Below are 20,537 nucleotides of genomic sequence, written 5' to 3'. Positions count from 1 at the left end.
CAAAATTTTTAATGAAAATAGTATTTTGGAGAAGATTGTCAGATATTATGAGGTCTTCAAGATTTTCAGAATTTTATTATATTGAATGTTCCTAGTGGGCATCATTGGGCCCTTGAATGATTTTGATTTTATAGAAATTTTTTGGGTAAATAAATACATTGACTTCTACATGAGATTTTATTTCATTTCAGTAAACAGTTACTGGAGGCAGCTAGGTATCTCAGTGGATAGAGCACTGGGCCTGGAATCAGAAAGACCTAAGTTTAAATCTGTCCTCAGATACTCATTAGCTGTGTGACCCAGGGCTACTTGCTTAACCTCTGTTTACCTTAATTCACTGGAGAAGGAAATGGCAAACCACTCCATTGTCTTTGCCAAGAAAACTCCACATGGGGTCACAAAGAGTTGGATATAACTGAAACAACTGAACAGCAACCACAATGGCAACAAAGCATTTACTAAGAACCCATCACATTTAGATATGGTTACTTGTATGTGGCAGATGCTTAGTAAATGTGAACATGAATGAGACATGGTACTATCTCTGCCTTCAGGAGATTTCTGGGCTAGGTTGGGAGATGTAATGGTTCTGCAAATAACTTTAATGGATTTCTCATCTTATAAGTGTTGGTACTATTTCTAGCGTAGCTAGAATAGCTTTCACCTTTTTATCCTTTGAGATTTTTGTCCATATCTTTCTAGAATCCTTACATATCAGATATATACCTTAATTGTGTAGGGGCCTTCATCTGGTCCTCTTGATTTGTTATGAGTACTAGTAAAGCATTTGAGCTGTCTAGATGTTGTCCTTTACTCTTATTTTATAAATTTATATCCAGGTTAGTAATGTTTGCCATAGCTTTTATCCCATTGGCATAGACCTTCAGGAACTCTTGATTACCTGCATGTTACGGTGAGACATCAGGAACATATCTATGGACTAGAGCTACACAAATTAGAACAGAAATGCAGAAGAGGGGTTGTAGAAACTGAGTTCAGAGAGAGGAGCTACTTCCTCCTACTGGTGATGCATATAGACCACACCATAATGCCATTAGGAATCCAGAAGGAATTACTAAGGATTGTGAAATTTTTGCCAAGAAACTGAAGACCTTAGCACAATAGATGGGTTTTTTGTTGGTGCTGCTAATCTAAAGCTTTAGGAAAGTTGCAGATTTAGGAAGTGAAGATCTAGTTAAAAATATGGATTTGGGAGTGTGATTGAATTTCTGGTCACTGGTTCAAAATACAAGAATGACTAGTTTCTGGCCAGGGATGGATTATACCTAATACTACCTGGTAAAAATGGATCTGCTTGTAGTCTTATAAATATCATCACAATGGCTTTTTCTTTCCAGTTAAACTGAAATAGAGTAGGATGAGAGAGAATTACCTTCATAACCACCAGCTTTATACTTTGATCATGGCTATAATGTAAAAAGAAAAGTAGTAGTAAAGATACTCAGAACTTTATAAAAGATAACATAAGAAAGGAGCCAGAAATAAAACCTGGGGCTTTATACGAGAATTTTATATAAATTATGGGAACAAGGCAAGGTAGAAATTATAAAGTGAGAAGGGAAATAGGACATCTTTAGTATTTCTGAAATTTTGTGAGATGAGACCTATGGAAGGGATATGATTATGGAAGTGAGTACCTCAATCTGTATAGAAGTGTAAAAGAAATAATTTCATCCATCAAAAAGTGGGTGTGAACCCATGAGAGGAACTTTAATTCTGAGCCTGATTCTCATCAGTAAGGAGATTTGGTAGCTGGGGGCTGTCAGTATTTTAAAATTTGTGACAGAGAAGGAGAGGAAAACTGCATAGTCTGACATGTAACCTAGGTTTTTGGAGATCAGATTTCAAAGGCTTGGTAGAACACAGAAAGGATAGGTAGAATCTCACAGGCCAAAATTCTGTTGGGGAAGTACTCCCAGGAGGGGCCGAAAGTTCTCAAAAGTGAAATTCTGAAGATTTGAATGAGAAACAATTTTAATGAGAAGGAAAAGGTGAAGTCCTCTAAAAACATTAATGTGAATGTCCAGGGAACTCACAAACCAACTTAGGTTTTTCAAAAGACGAAAACAAGGGCAAGTCACAAAAGAATGAATATGAATATTGTCTTTGAGAAGACTGTCAATAGCACTTAAGCTCAGGGTGAGCTGAGTCTGTCAAGGAAAGTAAAGGAAAACAAAATGTAGGAACAAAGGGGAGAGTGGACTCCAGGAAAGACAGGAATGCTGCTCTAGTGGATTGAGGAAATGCTAGAAATGATGATGAAGGGCCAAGTCAAACTCATTTTTGCTTTTACTTTCTCTACTGAGGAGAATAATCTTTGGATGGAAAAGGACAGAGCAAAAATACCTGATAGAGAATTGAAACCCAAGATAAATGGGAAGGCAGTAAGAGAGAACCTATTTAATTTTGATGAATTTGTCAACAGGTTTAGATGCACTGCATGTGTACTAAAGAACTGGCAAATAGGTGAGCGCTATTGTCATTGATCTTTGAAAGAATGAGAGATCTTACAGGACAAAAGAAGAACAAATGACCTAATTAAAAAAAAAATATGGAAGAACAGTATGCAAACCGTAGGCCGTTGAGCTTGCTTTTGATTTCTGTCCAAATTCTAGATGTGGCAATAGGATTTAATTTGTTCTGCTTGGCTCCAGAGGTAGAAACAAGAAAAATAAGTAGAAGCTACAAGAGAGGTTATGATAGCAATTTAGATTTGAAGATCTTTCCCACCCATTAATAGGCTATGTGACCTGCTTATGTCACAGGAAGCCTAAGTCACATGTGGTGGGAGGAGTCTGCTGAGAGGAAAAGGAAGTTATGTCACAGGAAATGCTGAGAGAGAGCTGTTATGGCTGTCATGATAGTTAGAGCTAAGGAAAAGAAAGTCCACCGGTGATAGCTGTACTCTGAGTTTTTGGGAAGGCCCCAGCAGGGGATCAGAGAGGTTTTGGGATGGCGAGGCTCCATGTTGTGATATTGTATTTTAAGTTCTTTGCTGTTATGATAAAGCGGGCTCACTGGTTATGGGAGCAGATTGCCTGGTTATGGGATCTGTTCTCTGGTGTCTGAACAAATGTTTTACTTCTTCTACCTTCTATTTGGAGAGTTTTTCATACTTTGCGATACAGAACTACATAGGCATATTCACTATTATAATTGATGTTGTGTTTATTGCCTTGCTGTTACAGAGGTGTATTTGGGTATGATATAAAGAAAAGCTTTTTAACAGTTAGAATTGCTGAAAAGTGGAATATACTACTTCTGGAAGCAGTGGGTTCTTCCTTGCAGATGTCTTCAAACCAAGGCTTAATATTGTAGATGCATTCCTTTTTAAATATAGATGAGACCAGTAGGGCTCTGAGGTCTCTTCTGACTCTTGATCCTGTAATTCTGAGAGAGCCAAAGAGAGATCACATCTGACTTGCAGGAACAATGAAGACTTTAATGGATGAATTGACATTTAATTTGATCTGGGCTTTCAAGCATGAGAAGACTTTCAGTAGGTGGATATTGGGGTGTGTAGATAGGAGCAAAGGGTAGAAGCATGACAGCAGCAAAGTATTGGATATATAGTCAAAAAGAAATGTGGTTAGTTCTTTTGGTTCTAGCATGCAACATGAGAAGGAAAACAGCAAGTTTGGCAGGGCCTTTCATGTTTTGTTGAGGATTTGGGACCTTATTTGGTAGGCAGGAAAGTTACACTATTGAAAATCTTTAAGCATTACTGTAACATGATTAGAGCTATCCCCTAAGAAGAATGTTATGGGAGTAGGTTTGTTAGATTGGCCCAGGAAGAGGCTAGGGCTCTGGAAACTAGTTCAGAACCAAATGCAGTATTCTAGGTGAGAGTTAATGGGTTAATGTAATGACAGTGGGAATGGAAAGGAAGGAACAGATGTGAGAGATCTAGAAGTGAGTTTTAAGCCTGAATGATTGAGAATATGATGCCATTAGTGGAAATACTCAAGTTCAGAGCCAGGATAGGTTTGGGGAAAAGATCATTTGGTTTTGGACATGCTCAATTTGAATTAAATCCAGGCAAGACATCAGAGTCAAGATACCTAGGAGGCAATTGGAGCTTCTGGTCTGGAGCTCAAGAGAGAACTTGTGACTGAAAAGTCAGCCCTGTTGAGGTGTGGGGAAGAAAACTAAGGATGAATCAGTGACACCAACATTTAGAGGTGGAAGGGGGAAAAAGCAACCAAAAATAGAGATTAAAAAAAAGCAGTCAGCGCAAATGTGGATCATGAGTCTGAAGAGTAAGCAGGTAGTAAGAAATTAAAAGCAGCAAGTATAAACTAATCTTTTTTAGTGGAAGGAAGGCAAGAGATGAGATGAATGAATAAAAAGACTTAAAGAAACAAGGAGAACGAGTAAATAGTTTAACCTTGTTGCCACTTCTTACTTTGGGATGGGAAGGAGTACAATATTGAAAAATGGGTGAAAATTGAGGTCTTTGAAGATTAGAAGCCTTTCTGCTAATTCTAGCTCCTCTACTTCTGCTGGTTTCAAATATTTATTCTCTCTTACCTATCCTCAGCCATTGAATATTCTAAGAAGAGGAAAGCATTGGCAACATTATATTAGCTACTGTGAGATATCCAAAAGGATAAGATTAAAAGCTTGGTTTCATCTTTTGAAGAAAAAGCATAGGCATGAAATAACTCTATAGTTAACTCTAAAGCCTACTTTTCTCAGGCTTAGGCATCCAGAATGCCAGATTATGCTTCCTGTTCCAAATGATATAGCTATCTGGTTATAAACAGATTTGGCACGAGCCATTTGACCTAGCATGGGTCAGATTATTGAATTAATCTGTCAAATAAGTAGTTGTTGAATACTGTACTCTTATACCTACCATTATGTTGGATGAAATATAGTATAGGTTTTTGTTCATTTGAACGAATAAAAAAATATTAAGTATTTTTTATGTGCCAAACAATGTGCTGGTTATAAAGTTAGAAAGGCAAGATATTCCCTTCTCTCTAGAAACTCACATTCTTGGGGGATTATAGTATACATAGGAGGGTAGAGGAGGATGTACAGGGATTTATGTCATCTGGGAAATGGGTGTGTTTTAAATAGCTTAACAAAAGAAATTGATAGAAAACCTTTTTGTTTTTTTCCCACCAGTTTCTCTTTCGATGGTGGGCCTTCATGGATATATCTCTGCATCAGAGTGGCCTTTAATGATTGTAAGTAGGAGAGTAAATGAAAACCAACAAATGGTGGAATGTTAATGTTAGCACTAGAGAGCCTCTGACCCCTCTCATTTTACAGATGAGTTAGTTGAGGCCTTGAGAGTTGAAATGGCTTTCCTAGAGTCTCTCATCAAGTGTCTTATTTTGTCAGTACTCATCCATCTTTAGTTCCAAAGTACCAAAAATGTAGCAAGTAACAGAATGATGTTTGGACAGAGAAAAGCCAGCCTTAAGAAAATGAAGGCTTACGTGATCTAAAACTCCTTTTCTTTCTACAGTTTTACATGGTGATGTGCATTATTTACATTTTATATGGTGTACTCTGGCTAATGTGGTCTGCCTGCTATTGGAAGGATTTATTAAGGATTCAGTTCTGGATTGCTGCTGTTATTTTCCTGGGAATGCTGGAAAAAGCAGTATTTTATGCAGAATATCAAAATGTCAATACCACAGGACTGTCTTGTAAGTTGCTGACCTATTACATAAATGGTATATGAGGCATTTGGCTGGGTGGGGTCTAGAGACCTTTTGACTTCTGTTATTCACTATAATAAATATGGAAAAGGAAGGAGTTGAAGGGGAACCAGTTGAAGGGACCTTTGAGTAGGAGTTGGATCTATGTTTGCATACATTCCCCACCATTGTAGTTTTTCAAGCAGAACTTGATTAACTGCTTGTTGGATGTGTTGTAGTGGAAATTCTGTAGGTATGAGTTGGATTAGATGGCACTTAAATTCCTTCTAATTCTAAAATTCTGGAATCCTATGATTCCTTTATTATTCCCATCCCTTCAATAAAATTCCAGTTCACTGTTGTGGATCCCAGCTGACTTAATTTTCCATGTGTATTTGTGTTCCCGAAGAGTAGCTTACTAGCTAAAATAATTTTTTGTTGGTGAAAATTAGAGATTTTTTGAGTCAGTGACCTTCTACTTGCTTACTTTTCCCTTTCTCTTTTTACTCTAACAAGGAATCCACTTTATTTTAGTAGCATTGCAACTGTATGCTATTCACATGCAGCCAGTTTTTCACTTTTATAAAGGTGTGCCCGAGAGGGCTCGCAGATGACAAATCTGAGAAAGGGTTGGGCATATCTATTTGAAGAAATGGGAAATCTTGAATATGGAGAATTTCTTTGAGTTTGTTATTGTGCATCAAAAGTGATTTGTTTCCTTTTCAGCCCAAGGTTTATTAATATTTGCTGAGTTGATTTCTGCAATTAAGAGGACACTAGCACGCCTCCTGGTTATTATTGTGAGCTTGGGCTATGGCATTGTGAAGTAAGTATTAGGTGTTATTACAACCATCCTGCCTCTGAATTTTCCATTTAATAGTGCTAGCACTTTCCCAATCGGACTTAAATCTTTAGAATCACTTTTGACTCAGTCTCCCTCATCCTCTAATTCATTCTCATTCCTGTTGTATCTGCTATTCTTTTGTTATCTGCCCTTCCTTTTCATTCTCACTACCTACTTTAGGATTTCTTTCCCTGTGGCTTGATCGATTGCAATAGTTTCTTGACCCACCTTCCTGCTTCCACATTGTTAATATAATCCACATAGATACAGCTTTGCTAGAGTAACCCCCTCCTCAAAAACCTGCCATTTATTTTAATACTTTTATTTCATAAAGCCTTATGCATTGTTCTTTTTTATATATTTGTGTGCATGTTTTATCCCATATTAGTTCCCATACTAGGACAAGGATAATTTTTTTTACTTTTTTTTTTTTTTGCATTGCCTCTGGACCTAGGCTTCATAGCCCCGCATTATACTTGGGAGAAAGGGATTCTAATGCCTCTTCTCCCAGGGAAATAAGTGTTTGAATTTTATTGATTCTAATAAAGATACTAGATACCTTAGATACTAGAAGATACTTTTTTGAATAAATCTCTTCTGTCAGTTTGTATTCACCTGTTTTGAAGTTGGGTGGTGGTTGGGTTTTTTTTTTGTTGTTGTTGTTTAGCTGGAGCTAAGGTTTTGCTGGTGCAGGGAATTCTTAAGTGAGGACTCTCCTTCTACAATAGCAGTTTGTAGTGTTTGGGAGTTCACTGGGGCACTGAGAGGTTAAGTGGCTTGCCCAGGGTCACAGCCATTGGGTGTGAAGAGGTGGTATTTGAACTCAGGTCTTCCTTTAGAATGTAAGCTCCTTATAAGTAGAGAAGGGTTCCATTTATTCTCTTTGTAGTCTCAGGGCCTCATACAGTACCTGGCACATAGTAGACTCTTAATCATTGCCTGTTGATTGATTCTTGACTGAGTCTGGCTCTATCCATTATGTTATAGCTCCCTATCATAAAAAGTTAGAGTAGAAAAGGAATTTTGATTATTGAGGGTTCCACATTAATTTGGATCCAGGTTATCAAAACCTCTATTAAGTCATTTGAAATTATGGCTTCAGAGTTCTAAATGTGACTATTATACCATTTTGGATTTCATTTTTAACCATTTTTTTTCTTACAATGGATTTTGGTAGTTTGCAAAACATTATTTTATATAAAATAGCTCTGATGGGTGGGCATTGAGTAAATATGGGTACCATTAAATTTGTTGGCTCCGGGTAATTGAATTTTATTCTGCTTTTACAGTTTATTTGAATTTTCTTAAGATGCCATGATTCCAACGGTAGACTTACTGTTTTAAATTTACTCTGCCCCTAACTCACGTATCTTGGGGAATAACTAAGAAAATCAGTCCTTTTTTTTTGTCTACAATCTCTGCAGTTTGCTGAAGTGAAAGAGTTTCTATAACTATATGTAACTATAGATTATAACAAGGTACTTTCTACGTGTGTTTTTAAACTATGGCACTTCAACATTTTCTGTTTTTTTTCCTCCTGCTTCTTCCTTCCTTTCTGGTGAACGCTGTATCCTGATGAGGGCAGTGAGATTCTCCAGATTGTGAGGCCTTGTAGATTATGCTCATTGGGAAGCGTATCTGCCATAGGAATGTAGAAACTGTGGCCTTTGTGGTGTTGTGTTGTTTCTCCCGTTGTCCCATTGTCTTAAATGTGAATGTGAGGAATGGATTAAATGTTTTTCCATCTTTTCCTTTTGCCTCTCTGATTCTCCTGAAAAGAGGTGGCATATTGCAGCAGAAAGAAGGCTGGATTTGGGTTCAAATTCTGCCTCTGCTGCTTTAACTCACCTGTGCAAGTGAGTTAACAAGCATTAAATGCCTTCTGTGTGCCAGGAGCTGGATCATTCTCATAGAAATTGGCCTCAATTTCCTCCTTTGTAAAATGAAGCCATTGGTCTTGACTGATCTCTAAGGTCATTTCCAGCCTTGAGTCAAGAAGAGTGTGGTACAGAGGAAAGAAAGCTGGAATTGGAATCAGAGGACTTTGATTTGAATTCTGACCCTAACAATTACTAACCTGTGTAACCATGAGCCTCATCTTAACCTTAAGTTTTCATCTATAAAAGTAGCTCAGGCCCAGCCTACGTCATGAATCCTACTAATAGTCTTCAGAGAAGTGCTGGGCCTACTTCTCCTTAACAGTAGAATTGTAGTCCATCATATACAGATACCCGCTGCTTTGCATTCTTTTAATTTTCATTTAATCTGCTCTGAGCAGTGCTTTTAAAAAAAAACAGACATTTCATTGCAATTGACATATTCTTTGGTCTGTTTTAGGATCTGCTTCCTCAGTCTCTAGACCTAATCTTCATAAACTATTTTCTTTTGCTTCCTTAACTCACTGGGTCTCCATTTCAAAGACCTGATTACCATCTATTGCTGAACAAGGCAACTATAAGAAGAAAAAATATTGAGAACTGCATATATATATATATGTGTATAATTAGATGATGACTTGTTACCAAAAATTGTACCCAGTATGTTTTCTTCAGTTGTATTTTACCTTACTCACGCTTTGTTTTTCTCTTGTTTCATTGATTCAGACCTCGTTTAGGAACGGTTATGCATCGAGTGATCGGACTGGGTACTCTTTACTTCATTTTTGCGGCTATTGAAGGCATTATGAGAATTATTGGGGTAAAAAGAGGCAACTTTTTAAAAAATTATTTTTAAGACATGTTTTACTTAATCATATCTTTTGGTGAGTTTCTCTAGAAATGAATTTACATAGTTTAATATTTTTATGTGTTGTTAATTGTATAAATTTACAAAAAGTTTCTTCTGGATTTACTAGACATTTCTGCTTATGTGATATTTTCATTTTAAAAAATTGTTACTATTTTTCCTGAGCATATGAAGAACAGAATTTAATCACTTACAAATGTAGAACATAGTCTAGTTTGAAAGTTTTGGTAGGTACAAATTATCTCAACTCATTTGATGTGTATCTGAAACACCCCGTATTCTTTTGTTCCAATTTGATATTTTAAAGACTATACAACATTACTTGTTCTGAAACTTTTACTTAAAAAAACTGCATGTGAATTGAAAGCTTGTATAATAGTTTTATCTTGGTTAAATTTCATCTTTTTGGATGCAGCCCACTGTTGCTGGCCTATCAAGATCTTTGTATGCTCTCCACATTTGATAAGCATGCTATTAATTCCTCTATTCACTTCAGTAAGCAAGTTGACATTGAACTGAAGCCATTAATAATCTTCTGTAGGTACCTCACTGTGTTATCACCTTGCCCATATTTATTCACAAGAAAATCATGATAGACTTTGCAAAAATCAGTGAATTATACCTCTAGAATTCTCTGATAGACCAGTGTTAACCCTTCTGCAAAAGGAATGGTATGGCATGTTCTTGGTGAAGTCTTCTTGTTTTGGGGGGTTCATCATTTCTTTTTCTATGTGTTCACTAGCCGTGTCTTTCACATATTCTAGAATTTGGCCAGGAATAGAAGTCATCTCAGGAGCGTATGGTTTTAAGACTCTAGTCTTTTAAAATCAGGACAGTATTTGCACTTCATTAGACCTGTGGCGACTCTGCCTTTTGTGCAGAGACCACTGACAAGCAGCCCTTCGTCACATTTGCTAATTATTTAGTTCCTGGGGATGTAGCTCATCTGGGCCTGGGGCACTGAATGTATCACCTGCAACTAGGGCTCCTTGACTCTTCTTCTACTTAGCATTTCAGTACAAGTATAAAAGTGGCTTCTCTGTGCCATGTTCATTCATTCATCTGTTCATTTGGAAGGTATTAGGGTTGTGAAGATAAATTGAGAAACATTCTGCCCTCAAGTAGCTTATATTTAACTGAGAATAAAACATAAATATGTAAGTAGATATGTGATTGTTTCAGGAGGAATCCTGCCTCCATTTGCTCCAATCTAATTTTTTTTGTAAAAGTTATTTTAATGCAGACATTGGAAATACCATGGGAGTAAACCACATAAGACAAAATTTTTACTAAATGAACAAAGCCAACACCTTCCTAACCCCAAACTTGTCCATCAAGCTTGAAGCAGTAAATGTCTTCCAGAAGTATTAAGCCACCAACAATGATGTTATTAATAGGGATATGGATCAATTTAACAAAAAATCCAATAAATCCCATTATGGCAAACCCTATTGCTGTTGCCATAGCAGTCTTCTGGAATCCTTTTCTATCTGGCTTGGTACATCTTTTGACAAGCTGAATTGAGTCCTTCACAAAGTGCCAACTACGCTCAACAGATTGCATTACCTGATCCATGACTATCTGCACAACCGATGTCCAGACCCAAAGGACACGTAACCATTCTCCAATCTCATTTTTAAGGTGGTATTTTCTTCAGTGGTCTTTTGGACCTCCTTTTCCATTTGGCAAATTCTGCCTTTCAAGGCATTCTTCTCCTCATTGGCTTTTTGGAGCTCTTTTGCCATTTGGGTTAGTCTATTTTTTAAGGTGTTATTTTCTTCAGTATTTTTTTGAGTCTCCTTTAGCAAGTTGTCGTCACTCTCATTTCTCTTCCCAACTTTTCCTCCACTTCTCTTACTTGCTTTTCCAAATCCTTTTTGAGCTCTCCATGGCTTGAGACCAATTCATATTTTTCTTGGAGGCTTTTGATGTAGGCTCTTTGACTTTGTTGACTTCTTCTGGCTGTATGTTTTGATCTTCTTTGTCACCAAAAAAAGATTCTATGGTCTGAGTCTGCATCCTTTTGTGCTGCCTGTTCACGTTCCCAGCGAACTACTTGACCCTTGAGCTTTTTGTTAGGGTATAACAGCTTGTAGAGTAGAGAGTGCTTTGTCCCAAGCTTTAGGGGCTGCGCTGCTGTTTTCAGAGCTACTTCTACTCCATTGTCACTGCAAGCTCTGCCACATCGGCGCTCCTCCTCCCCCAAGAACCAACCAGGACCGTGACCCAGATCCAAGTAGGGCACAGCAAAGCGCTCCCTGCACTCCCGCTCTGATTGGCTGCTTGATTCCTCCCATGGTATGAGCCAGGACTCTGGAAGCAGCTGACCCTGGAGCTTCAGAAGCAGCTGCAGGAGCTTCCTTCTGTTGCCGCCACCACTGCCGCACCACCTCTGCCACCCCCAGGGCTGCGGCTGGACCGCTCTCACCCCAATCCAGCAGTTTTCCCCCTGACCTGCTCCATGGTCTTTGGCATTTGTGGGTTGAGAAGTCTAACTGCCACAGCGCAGTGATTCAATGCCCTAAGGCCTGCTCTGCCTGATTCCTGGTCTGGTTGGTCCTGGTGTGGCCCACGCTGGGCTATGCTCTGCTTCCAGCACCATACGATAGACCTTTCCCAGCGACCATCGAGGTTGTCCTGGGCTGGAGCCCTGCTTCCCCCTGCTCTTTCATGGGTTCTGCAGCTCTAGAATTTGTTCAGAGCCATTTTTTACAGGTGTTTGGAGGGATTTGGAGGAGAACTTAAGCAAGTCCCTGCTTTCTAGTTGCCATCTTGGCTCTGCCCCAACATTTGTGTTTTTCAGGTTGGTATCATTATTCTACCCTTGGACTTGCTGCCACAGATTAGTATTCTAATTCGCTTCTTCAGGTCCTTTTTACTTTCAAACACTTCTTTCATTTTTTTTAAAGAAATATTTTATTCTTCCTGAGAGTAAAAGTGTCCTTTTGAGCTCTTTGACCTGTATCTTGAACATAGATAAGTTACTGGGCTGTGGTAGAAAGACCATAAAATAGATCATACATTCAGTGTAGGTCATCAAAGAGCTTTCCTTGTCATCTCTACACTGGAAACCAGATCCTCAGTTCTTTGTTCTTGTTTATAGTTCTTTGGGAATAGCAATTGTGTCCTAAGATTCTAATGACACTGTTTATCTTCATGTTAGTTTGGTTATAAGTAGCATTCTGAATTAAACTCAACTGGTGTTTTCACCTTTTAGTATAGTTATTTAAATTTTTTTTTTCTAGTTAAGGAGAATTCAGGTGTGTGTGTGTGTGTGTGTGTGTGTGTGTGTTTTAATCTCACCTTATTGTGAATTCTAATTTTCCTGACATTCTCATAAGACCATGTCATACTTCTTGTGTTTATTTTGTGTGTTGCCACATATTAATAACTAACTTGTATATAGATTTTAGGACAGCTAGGTGGCACAGGATAGAGTACAGGGTTTGAGGCAGGAAGACTTATCTTCCTGAGTACAAATCTGGCCTCAGATACTTACTAGCTGTGTGACACTGGGCAAGTCACTTAACCCTGTTTGCTGTAAAATGAGCTAGGGAAATGGCAAACCACTCCGGTATCTTTGCCAAGAAAATCCCGAATGGGATCACAAAGAATTGGACACTACTGAAACTACTGAACAAATCACATAGGTTTTAAGATTTGCAGACATCTTATGTATCTTCTTCTTTGATTCTTAACAGCAGCTCTATAAGGTTGGCCTTACAGATATTATCCCCATTATTTAGATGAGGAAACTAAGGCCTAGAGAAGTTATAATTGGCCTATAGTCACGTAGTAGTAAATTTGAGGAGCAGGGTTTGAACTCAGGTCCTTTATAGCAGGGATATCAAACTCTCTTAAGTGGGGTCACAGAACTCTCAAGTTTGAATTTGGGGAATTGGGGAATATTTAACAAAATAAATAAAATAGAATACAACAAATACCTGGGATGGCTTAGTTTGTACTTGAGTTTGACCCCGCTGCTTTACAGTGATGATTTGCAAGGAGGAAGTGGCATTAAAGGTATCATTCATGAAGTAAATGGCTAGGTGACACTGTTACATAAATAGGGTTAGATCTGTTTTGGACACCACACCATAATGCTTATGGCGTGCTTCCTGTAGACTGTTGCATATCTGTCGGTAAAACTTGTGTTCAGAGTTAGAAGAGACCACAGTGTCTTTCTGATTTGACCCACACTTCACATAACATGGTAGGAATCCCCACGATAACATACATGACAAATGGTCATATAGGCTCTGCTGGAAGACCTACAAGCAGAGGGATCTTATCTTCTCTGAAGGAAGAACATTCCACTTTTCAAGCTTTCCAGGGTCAGATGTGAGACTATTTTTATTCCTCCTGCCCTCCCCCCCCCCCACACACAGATTAGAACGATCATTTATATTGTTGTTCTGTGTGATTATGAAACCTTGTTACATGTGATTTTTCCATTTTTTTTTTTTTAGGGTTCTAGCCATGTAGCTGTCCTCATTTGTGACATTATTTTAGCAGTCATTGACTCCATTTTTGCGTGGTTCATATCCTTTACTGTGTGTTTTCTTTTTATAAAAATTAAAGAGAGGGGAGAATGTGATATCTAATAATCATGAAAATGAGACTGTAATGCCACTTTAGAACTTAGAAGGAATTTCAACAGAGCCAGGCCACTTTTAGTAGCTGAATGTAGTAGAAGGTAGAGTGAAGATGCTTTGCTCTAAGAAGGGAATCATTGGGTAGAAATATACAGTTTTATGGGTAAGAAAGTTGCTGACAAAGAGGTTAACAAGGAAAACTGTGAATTCCTTACCTGAAAAATTTTAGATGTAGAATTGTCAAACAAAAAGAGCTAATATAGACCTACTTGGAGACAGAAGGTTGTACTACTAGGTTATCCTTTGAAGATCCTTCTTGAGCTTAAATCAGTGACTGTGAACAGTGAAAATAACCATGGAAAGGAGAGTTAGCTTCTGTCTCCCCCTCTGCCTTGTACAAAGGGCTGTGTGACCTTGGACGAGTTAGTGAGCCTCAGGGCTTCAGTTTCTTTATCTCGAAAATTAGAGGGTTGGGTTAATAGAGATCTAAAGGTCTTTGCATTTCTAAAAATTCTGTGATATAACAGCATTCCTAGAATAAGCAACTATTTCTGAACATATATTCTTATTTTTTTCTTTAGTATTTCCTGCTGATATGAAATTGACATGTACTCATGTTCTGTTTCCAAGTATTTGATATAGACCCAAACATGTTTGCTATCTTTTTGTATCAGTAATCTATCCCTCTTTTGGCTCTTTTTAAAAATTTCTAATCTATGAAGCATTAATGTTATATTTCTGGATTTCATAAATGGTTCTTGAGTTTTAAGGAATTAGAATAATTAAGAGTTTTTTCTGGATAAAGATTTTGTTTGAAAAATTACAGATTTCCTTCAAATCCCCCTTCTCTGTCTCAGAAGAAAATGACTTGTGACTTTTCACTGAGCTATTAGTGCTTTGCAAATTATAGAATTTATGATAAATATGGGCTATTATTATTTCCTTTTATCTAAATTACTGTATTCTTTCTATGATGTCTCATTATGTAATGGAAGTGACCCTAGGTTAGTAAAATCTATGTGAGCAGACATCAGTTTTTAGCAGGGAAAGACTTTGAATATGGGTTCCACGATCCTCTGTGTGTCATCCAAGGATTACTCAGGCATAGGACACAGAGGCTCATTACCAGGTTGTCTGAAGGATGATGAATTTTTGAGCCATAGCAATGTCCACTAAATCTTACATTGGCAGAATCATGTGTCCATCAGTGGTTGAAGTAAAGAGGTGGATAGGCTACTTATGTATAATTCAGAGCTTCTTGTATAAAAATGAAGCTGCGTGAAACTTTCATAAGTGAAATATTGTGACTGTGTTGCTACTTCTTATTAATGCTGACTCTTATTGGATCTTGTTTTCATGTCAGAAGGGAATCTTTTCAGATACTGGTGTGATTTTACTATTTCTTTTATCTAAAAATGCTAGATATTTATGAAATTTCACTTCAGCAAAAATATTTTTCAGACATGGCATGTCATTTGATTCCAGGATGCTGTGGAGTCATAAGCTGGCATAACTTCATTATTTAGAAAAGTTAGCCAGCTTTACATGTAAAGGAGAAAAAACGTCAATATTTGTACAGTCTTTAAAGACAAAAATCTTCTGCAGATAAATGTTGTTGCTGCTTTGGCTTTACTCAACAAATCTTGTAGCTTTTCATCTTTGCTCAACATAATTTTGTACTAAAACTCATCCTTTTTTGGATTCTGCCTAGTCTTAAAGTAATACAATTATATAATACTCAGGGACTCTAAAAGTTGAGCTAGGTCTTTTAATCTGCATGGCCTTTTCTTAAGGAGAATTTTACAGGTGTGAACTATAGAAATTTAAAAAAAACTAGTACTATCCACAAGGTAGTAAGTAGTACTAATAGCAAAAGTAACTTTAATGCATTTTGTCAGAAAACTTGGAGCACAAATTCTGTTAATTATAACTATATTCTGATGTTTTAGGCAGGATTATATACTGCCTTCATGCAAAGCATAGATATTCCCCCATTTCAGAAAGCAAGGTATTAAGCCTAGTGGCTCAAAATTTTGATTTGCTCAGATAGTTCTTCTAATGAGTATCAAAGGTTAAAAAACCTAATGTGTAAATATATATCACATAGATGGTTATAAAAATGAAGAAATGATTATGAGAAACATAAGTACTGGAGAAATCCAAATTGTGAGCCTGGATTTCCAAAATGCACATTTTCTGATTGGATAATTCTTATTATCATTGTCAAATATTAAAGTTATACTTTATGTTCATGGAAATGAATATTTTATTGTATCATTGTAGAGAACTAATGAATTATGGCTATGAACTACAAAGTGCATATTGAATAGCTTACATCTAGAGTTAAGAATAGTGCAGCCAAGTGGTGCAGCAGATAGAGTGCTGGGCCTGAAGTCAAGAAGACTCATCTTCCCGAGTTCAAATCTGGCCTCAAACACTTACTAGCTGTATGCTCTTGGGCAAGTCACTTCACCCTGTTTACCTTGCTTTCTCATCTGTAAAATGAGCTGGAGAAGGAAATGGCAAACCACTCCAGTATCTTTGCTTCTTGGCAAAATGGGATCGTGACAACAATAACAACAAAGAGTTAAGATTGCTGGGGAAAAAATGTAACTCAATGTACCTGAGTTTGAGTTAATTTTAAAAAATCCAGTTTCGCTAGTAGCTGGGTAGGAAGAAAAAATTCTGAAAAAGTGAAGTTAATGATTTTTAGCACATACATATTTGTGACTCTGACTTTTGGCTTTTTTGATGCAGGCAAAAGAATCTGATCTTGTTCCTCTGGCCAGCATCCCTTTGGCTTTGCTTGATTCTGGCTTATGCTGGTGGATATCCTTTTTCTAACTGCAGCAAGCATGTTAATATGAGTTATTGCTTTGTTTGTGTTTATTGCACCAGCTTATTTTCCTCCTTTCACTTGACTTTTGAATAGTGTCTTAAATTTTGCCCAAATACCACAACTGCTTAATGATAAATGCCTTTTCTGCTAGTTTCTCTTTTTATATTCTTTGGCCAGTCATATGCCTTTTTAGTTCCTGATAGACCATTTTTGAGGTGTGTTTAGTCAGCTCTTCCACTACAGGTGTTTTGAAAGCCTAAGATAGGTTGGGGGATGTTATATTGTGTGGCTTTGATATAAATTGGTTGACACATAGAAGCAAAGCTTAATTGATTTGTAGTCTTTCCTTTGAGTATGTTGGTCCTTTAAAATATTAAACAGTTTTAAGTAGAGTAGAATATGGGTGGGAGGGGGGTTGTTTGTTTTTGAGTCTAAAGTAACTGCTTTGTGCTTCTATCTCTTAAAACTATCTTTGTAGGAAACATTTTAATAAAGGTAAATATAGTGTATACCACAAGTCTTAGTGCAGTTTTAGGCTTCAGCAGCTTAATTTGGGACATCTTGTATTTATATGGCAAGTGAGTAGTTCATACAAGAAACTACCTAATATAACCTATTATAAAGGGACATGGTCTGGGAATTAGAAGGCCCTTCTAGGGAGTGTAGCTCTTGCACCCATTGGCTTTGTACAAAATAGGCCCGATTCTGGGTAACAAATTCATGTCGCATTTACATAGTGCTTTATTTCTCCCAAGGCAAAGCATAAAAACATTCAAGAATGTGGTCATAAACTTTATTCATTTCATATCTCTAAGATTAAAGACAGAAATGAGTTGTACGTTAACATATGAGAAAAGTGGAGTTGAGATAGAATTACCAGTTTTAATATAATTTCCTACGTTTTACTATTAAAAAACCAGTTTAATATAGGTACTTTAATTTGAGATTATTTTAGAATGGAATAAAAGTAGAAATTTGAATTTTGACTTACTCTCTTTCTCTGTTATTAAAACAATTATTTTCCTTAGTATGTATGTGTACATATTTGTAAGTTTGGCACAAACAATGAAGACCCTAAAACTAAGAAAGAACACAGTGAAATTTTCACTCTACAGACACTTCACAAATACTCTGATTTTTGCTATATTAGGTAAGCTGTTTAATTACATTTACTATGCAGATTTTTTTATCGTTGATCATTCTTTTAAAGATAACTTTTCTTTGTTTCAGCTTCTATAGTATTTATGATATGGACAACTAAAAAGTTTAGATTAGCAGAATGTCAGTCTGTAAGTATAATTCTATTTAAGTACTATGTTTAATTGCTAAATTATAAATTAATTTTTAAGAATCAGATTTATTTAAACGCATGCATAGCAATAATGTCTTTGGAGAATTGCATTTTAATTTGAGCGGTTTGACCCAAGGCTGTAGTATTTTTTATTTTGGAGTGAGCCACTGAAAAAACCTTCCTCACTCTTCCCGTCTCAATTACTATGTCTTTTCATTTTTCTTTAATGGTTGTGATTTCCTTGTTTAATGTAGAATAATATAGAATCTTTTTCCCCTTCTTCTATATTAAAATCTCTTCTTATTTACACTATTGGTAAATGAGAAGTAAGACCTAATTTTGATGCAGCTAGTAGAGTTTTCATGCATCTTGTAGAAATGCTCAATCATATTATTCGAAGGAGCATTTAAAAATGCGTGAATCTACTGGCTGAGGCTTAATGAATCCATAAGCTCATGGTATTAAATGTTTTTAGGTTATTCAGTTCAAGTATTTATTACACACTGTGCTAGGTACTGGGGATATGAAGAAAATTAAATTTGTTCCTGTGGAAACTAGATAGTCCAGTAGGTAGAGCACTGAGCCTAGAATCAGGAGGATCTGAGTTCATACTCTTACTAAACAGACACTTATTAGCTTTGTGACCCTAGACAAGTCACTTTACTTCTGCCTGCATCAGTTTCCTCAACTGTAAAACATTTTATAATAGCATCTACCTCTGATGGTAGGATAATCAAATAAGATAATATTTATGAAGTACTTAGCATAGTTTTTGGTATGTGGTAGGTGCTTTATAAATTCTTCCCTCACTTTCTTCTTTCTCCCCTCCCTTCCTCCGAACCTTCCTTTCCTTCCTCCCTCTCTTCCCCCTCTTCCCCTTCCTCCCTCCTTTCCTTCTTCCCTCTCCCCTTTTCTATCTTCCCTTCCTCCTTCCTTTCTTCCCTTCCTTCATTCTACAAGAAGAATACAACATTTATACAGATAATACAACTTATAGGAGCTATTAAGAAATAAATTGTTTACTAAGGATTTGTATCTAATTTGAATAAAGAAGTCGGGAAGAACCCTTCAAAAGTTCTCTTGCTTTTTCCCTTTTAACCATAGCTTATTAGCAGAGCAAGCTGAATCTTTTTTGAAATTCTTTCTCTCTATACTCCAGGTTCATATTTTCATTTAAAATTTTGTGGAATTTTTAATAGTAGAGAAAGAGAATAAATAAGCCGAAATTCAGATTTCTACTTTTGTTTCATTCTAAAATAATTCCAAATTAAAATACCTATATTATTATCACTAATGATGATGATGATAGCTAGCATTTATATAGCACTTTAAAGTTTGCAAAGTACTTTACAAATGTTATCTCATTTGATCCTCACTACAACCCTGGGAAGTCATTGCTGTTATCCACATAAGTCTGATAGGTTAAGCACCATGCCAGCAGTAAGTGTATAAGTCTACATTTGAACTCAAGTCTTCTTGATTCCAAGTCCAGAGTTCTACCTACTTCTCCCAAACCAGAGGCTTTTGCAACTATAGACATAAAATGTAAAGTTTCTTTATGCTTTACGTCCTTTCTCTCCTTTTATCCTGACAACAACTCTATGCAGCTGATGTTGCTAGTTTTGTTATTTTCGATTTATAGCTGAGGAAACTGAGGCTCAATTAGGGTGACTTGCCCAGAGTCACACAGCTGCCAGCAAGGAGCAGAGCTAGTGCTACAGTTGCTCTGCTGTCCCACACAGCTACTTACTTAAAGACCCTTCCTTAAACGCTGAAGCTGGAATGCCTGGAGAAAAGGTTTGCCTTAGGAGTTTTGTGTCAGGGATTGAATCTTGATAAATGATAATGCTAACTTAGAAACAAATTAAATGTACTTCAGAGCTGTCAGATTTCTGTCCTGGGCCCTCTTTTCTTCCCTTTCTGTACTACTACAGTCGGTGATCTCATCAATTCCTGTGGATTTAATTCTCAGATTTACTTGTTCCGCCCTAATCTTTCTGCCAACCTCCAATTATGCATCTCCAGCTGCCTTTCAGACATCTTGAATTGAATTGTCCACTTGACATCGTTACTCAGTGTGTCCAAATCAGAATCATTTTCCTTCCCCGCCCCCCAAGCTCCCCCATTAGTTTTTGTTTTTGGAGGGAAGAAGGCAGGGCAATTGGGGTTAAGTGACTCGCCCAAGGTCACACAGCTAGTAAGTGTGTCAAGTGTCTGAGGCCGAATTTGAACTCGGGTCCTCCTTGACTCCAGGGCCAGTGCTGTACTCACTGTGCCACCTAGCTGCCCCAACCCTCCCCCATTACTGTAGAGGGCACACCGTCCTTGCAGTCCCTCAGGCTCACTATGGAGGAGTCATCTTTGACTCCTCATTATCTCTCATTTCCTGCGATCTTGCCAAGGCTTTCATAACCTAGCCCCCTCCTACCTTTCCAATCTTCTTAGATCTTACTCTCTACCACATGCTCTTTGACCTAGTGACTCTGGCCTCTTGGTTGTTGCATGCACGAGACCTTGCAGACATTTTTTCTGGCTGTCAGTCATGCTT

At 37.3% G+C, this 20,537-nt stretch overlaps 2 protein-coding genes across 3 annotated transcripts in view; one reads left to right on the top strand and one right to left on the bottom strand.

The window, feature by feature from the left end:
- TMEM87B (transmembrane protein 87B) overlaps positions 1-20,537 on the top strand; it is a 47,315-nt gene that overhangs the window by 14,812 nt on the left and 11,966 nt on the right. The window contains exons 7-13 of one of the 2 annotated variants that reach the window (XM_036751037.1): positions 5,155-5,216; positions 5,501-5,684; positions 6,402-6,501; positions 9,123-9,216; positions 16,617-16,688; positions 17,740-17,848; positions 17,929-17,987. In XM_036751037.1, the coding sequence (XP_036606932.1) occupies positions 5,155-5,216; positions 5,501-5,684; positions 6,402-6,501; positions 9,123-9,216; positions 16,617-16,688; positions 17,740-17,848; positions 17,929-17,987 (680 nt within the window). Of the gene's footprint in view, positions 1-5,154; positions 5,217-5,500; positions 5,685-6,401; positions 6,502-9,122; positions 9,217-13,733; positions 13,806-16,616; positions 16,689-17,739; positions 17,849-17,928; positions 17,988-20,537 lie in introns of both variants that reach the window. The other variant, XM_036751036.1, reaches the window with a different exon arrangement.
- On the bottom strand, positions 10,579-10,878 carry LOC118841275 (protein transport protein Sec61 subunit gamma-like). Its single transcript, XM_036748648.1, has one exon. It carries the CDS (start codon positions 10,837-10,839, stop codon positions 10,579-10,581), a length of 261 nt encoding a protein of 86 aa, XP_036604543.1. The 5' UTR covers positions 10,840-10,878.

The sequence above is a fragment of the Trichosurus vulpecula genome, chromosome 3 (genome assembly GCF_011100635.1).
Source record: "Trichosurus vulpecula isolate mTriVul1 chromosome 3, mTriVul1.pri, whole genome shotgun sequence".
NCBI classification, from domain to species: domain Eukaryota; kingdom Metazoa; phylum Chordata; class Mammalia; order Diprotodontia; family Phalangeridae; genus Trichosurus; species Trichosurus vulpecula.
The sequence above is the reverse complement of the archived record's forward strand: the minus strand, read 5'-3'. Positions and strand labels throughout refer to the sequence as shown.

Coding starts and splice junctions, on each gene's coding strand:
- LOC118841275 (XM_036748648.1), bottom strand. CDS start 10,839: ATGGATCAGGTAATGCAATCTGTTGAGCGTAGTTGGCACTTTGTGAAG.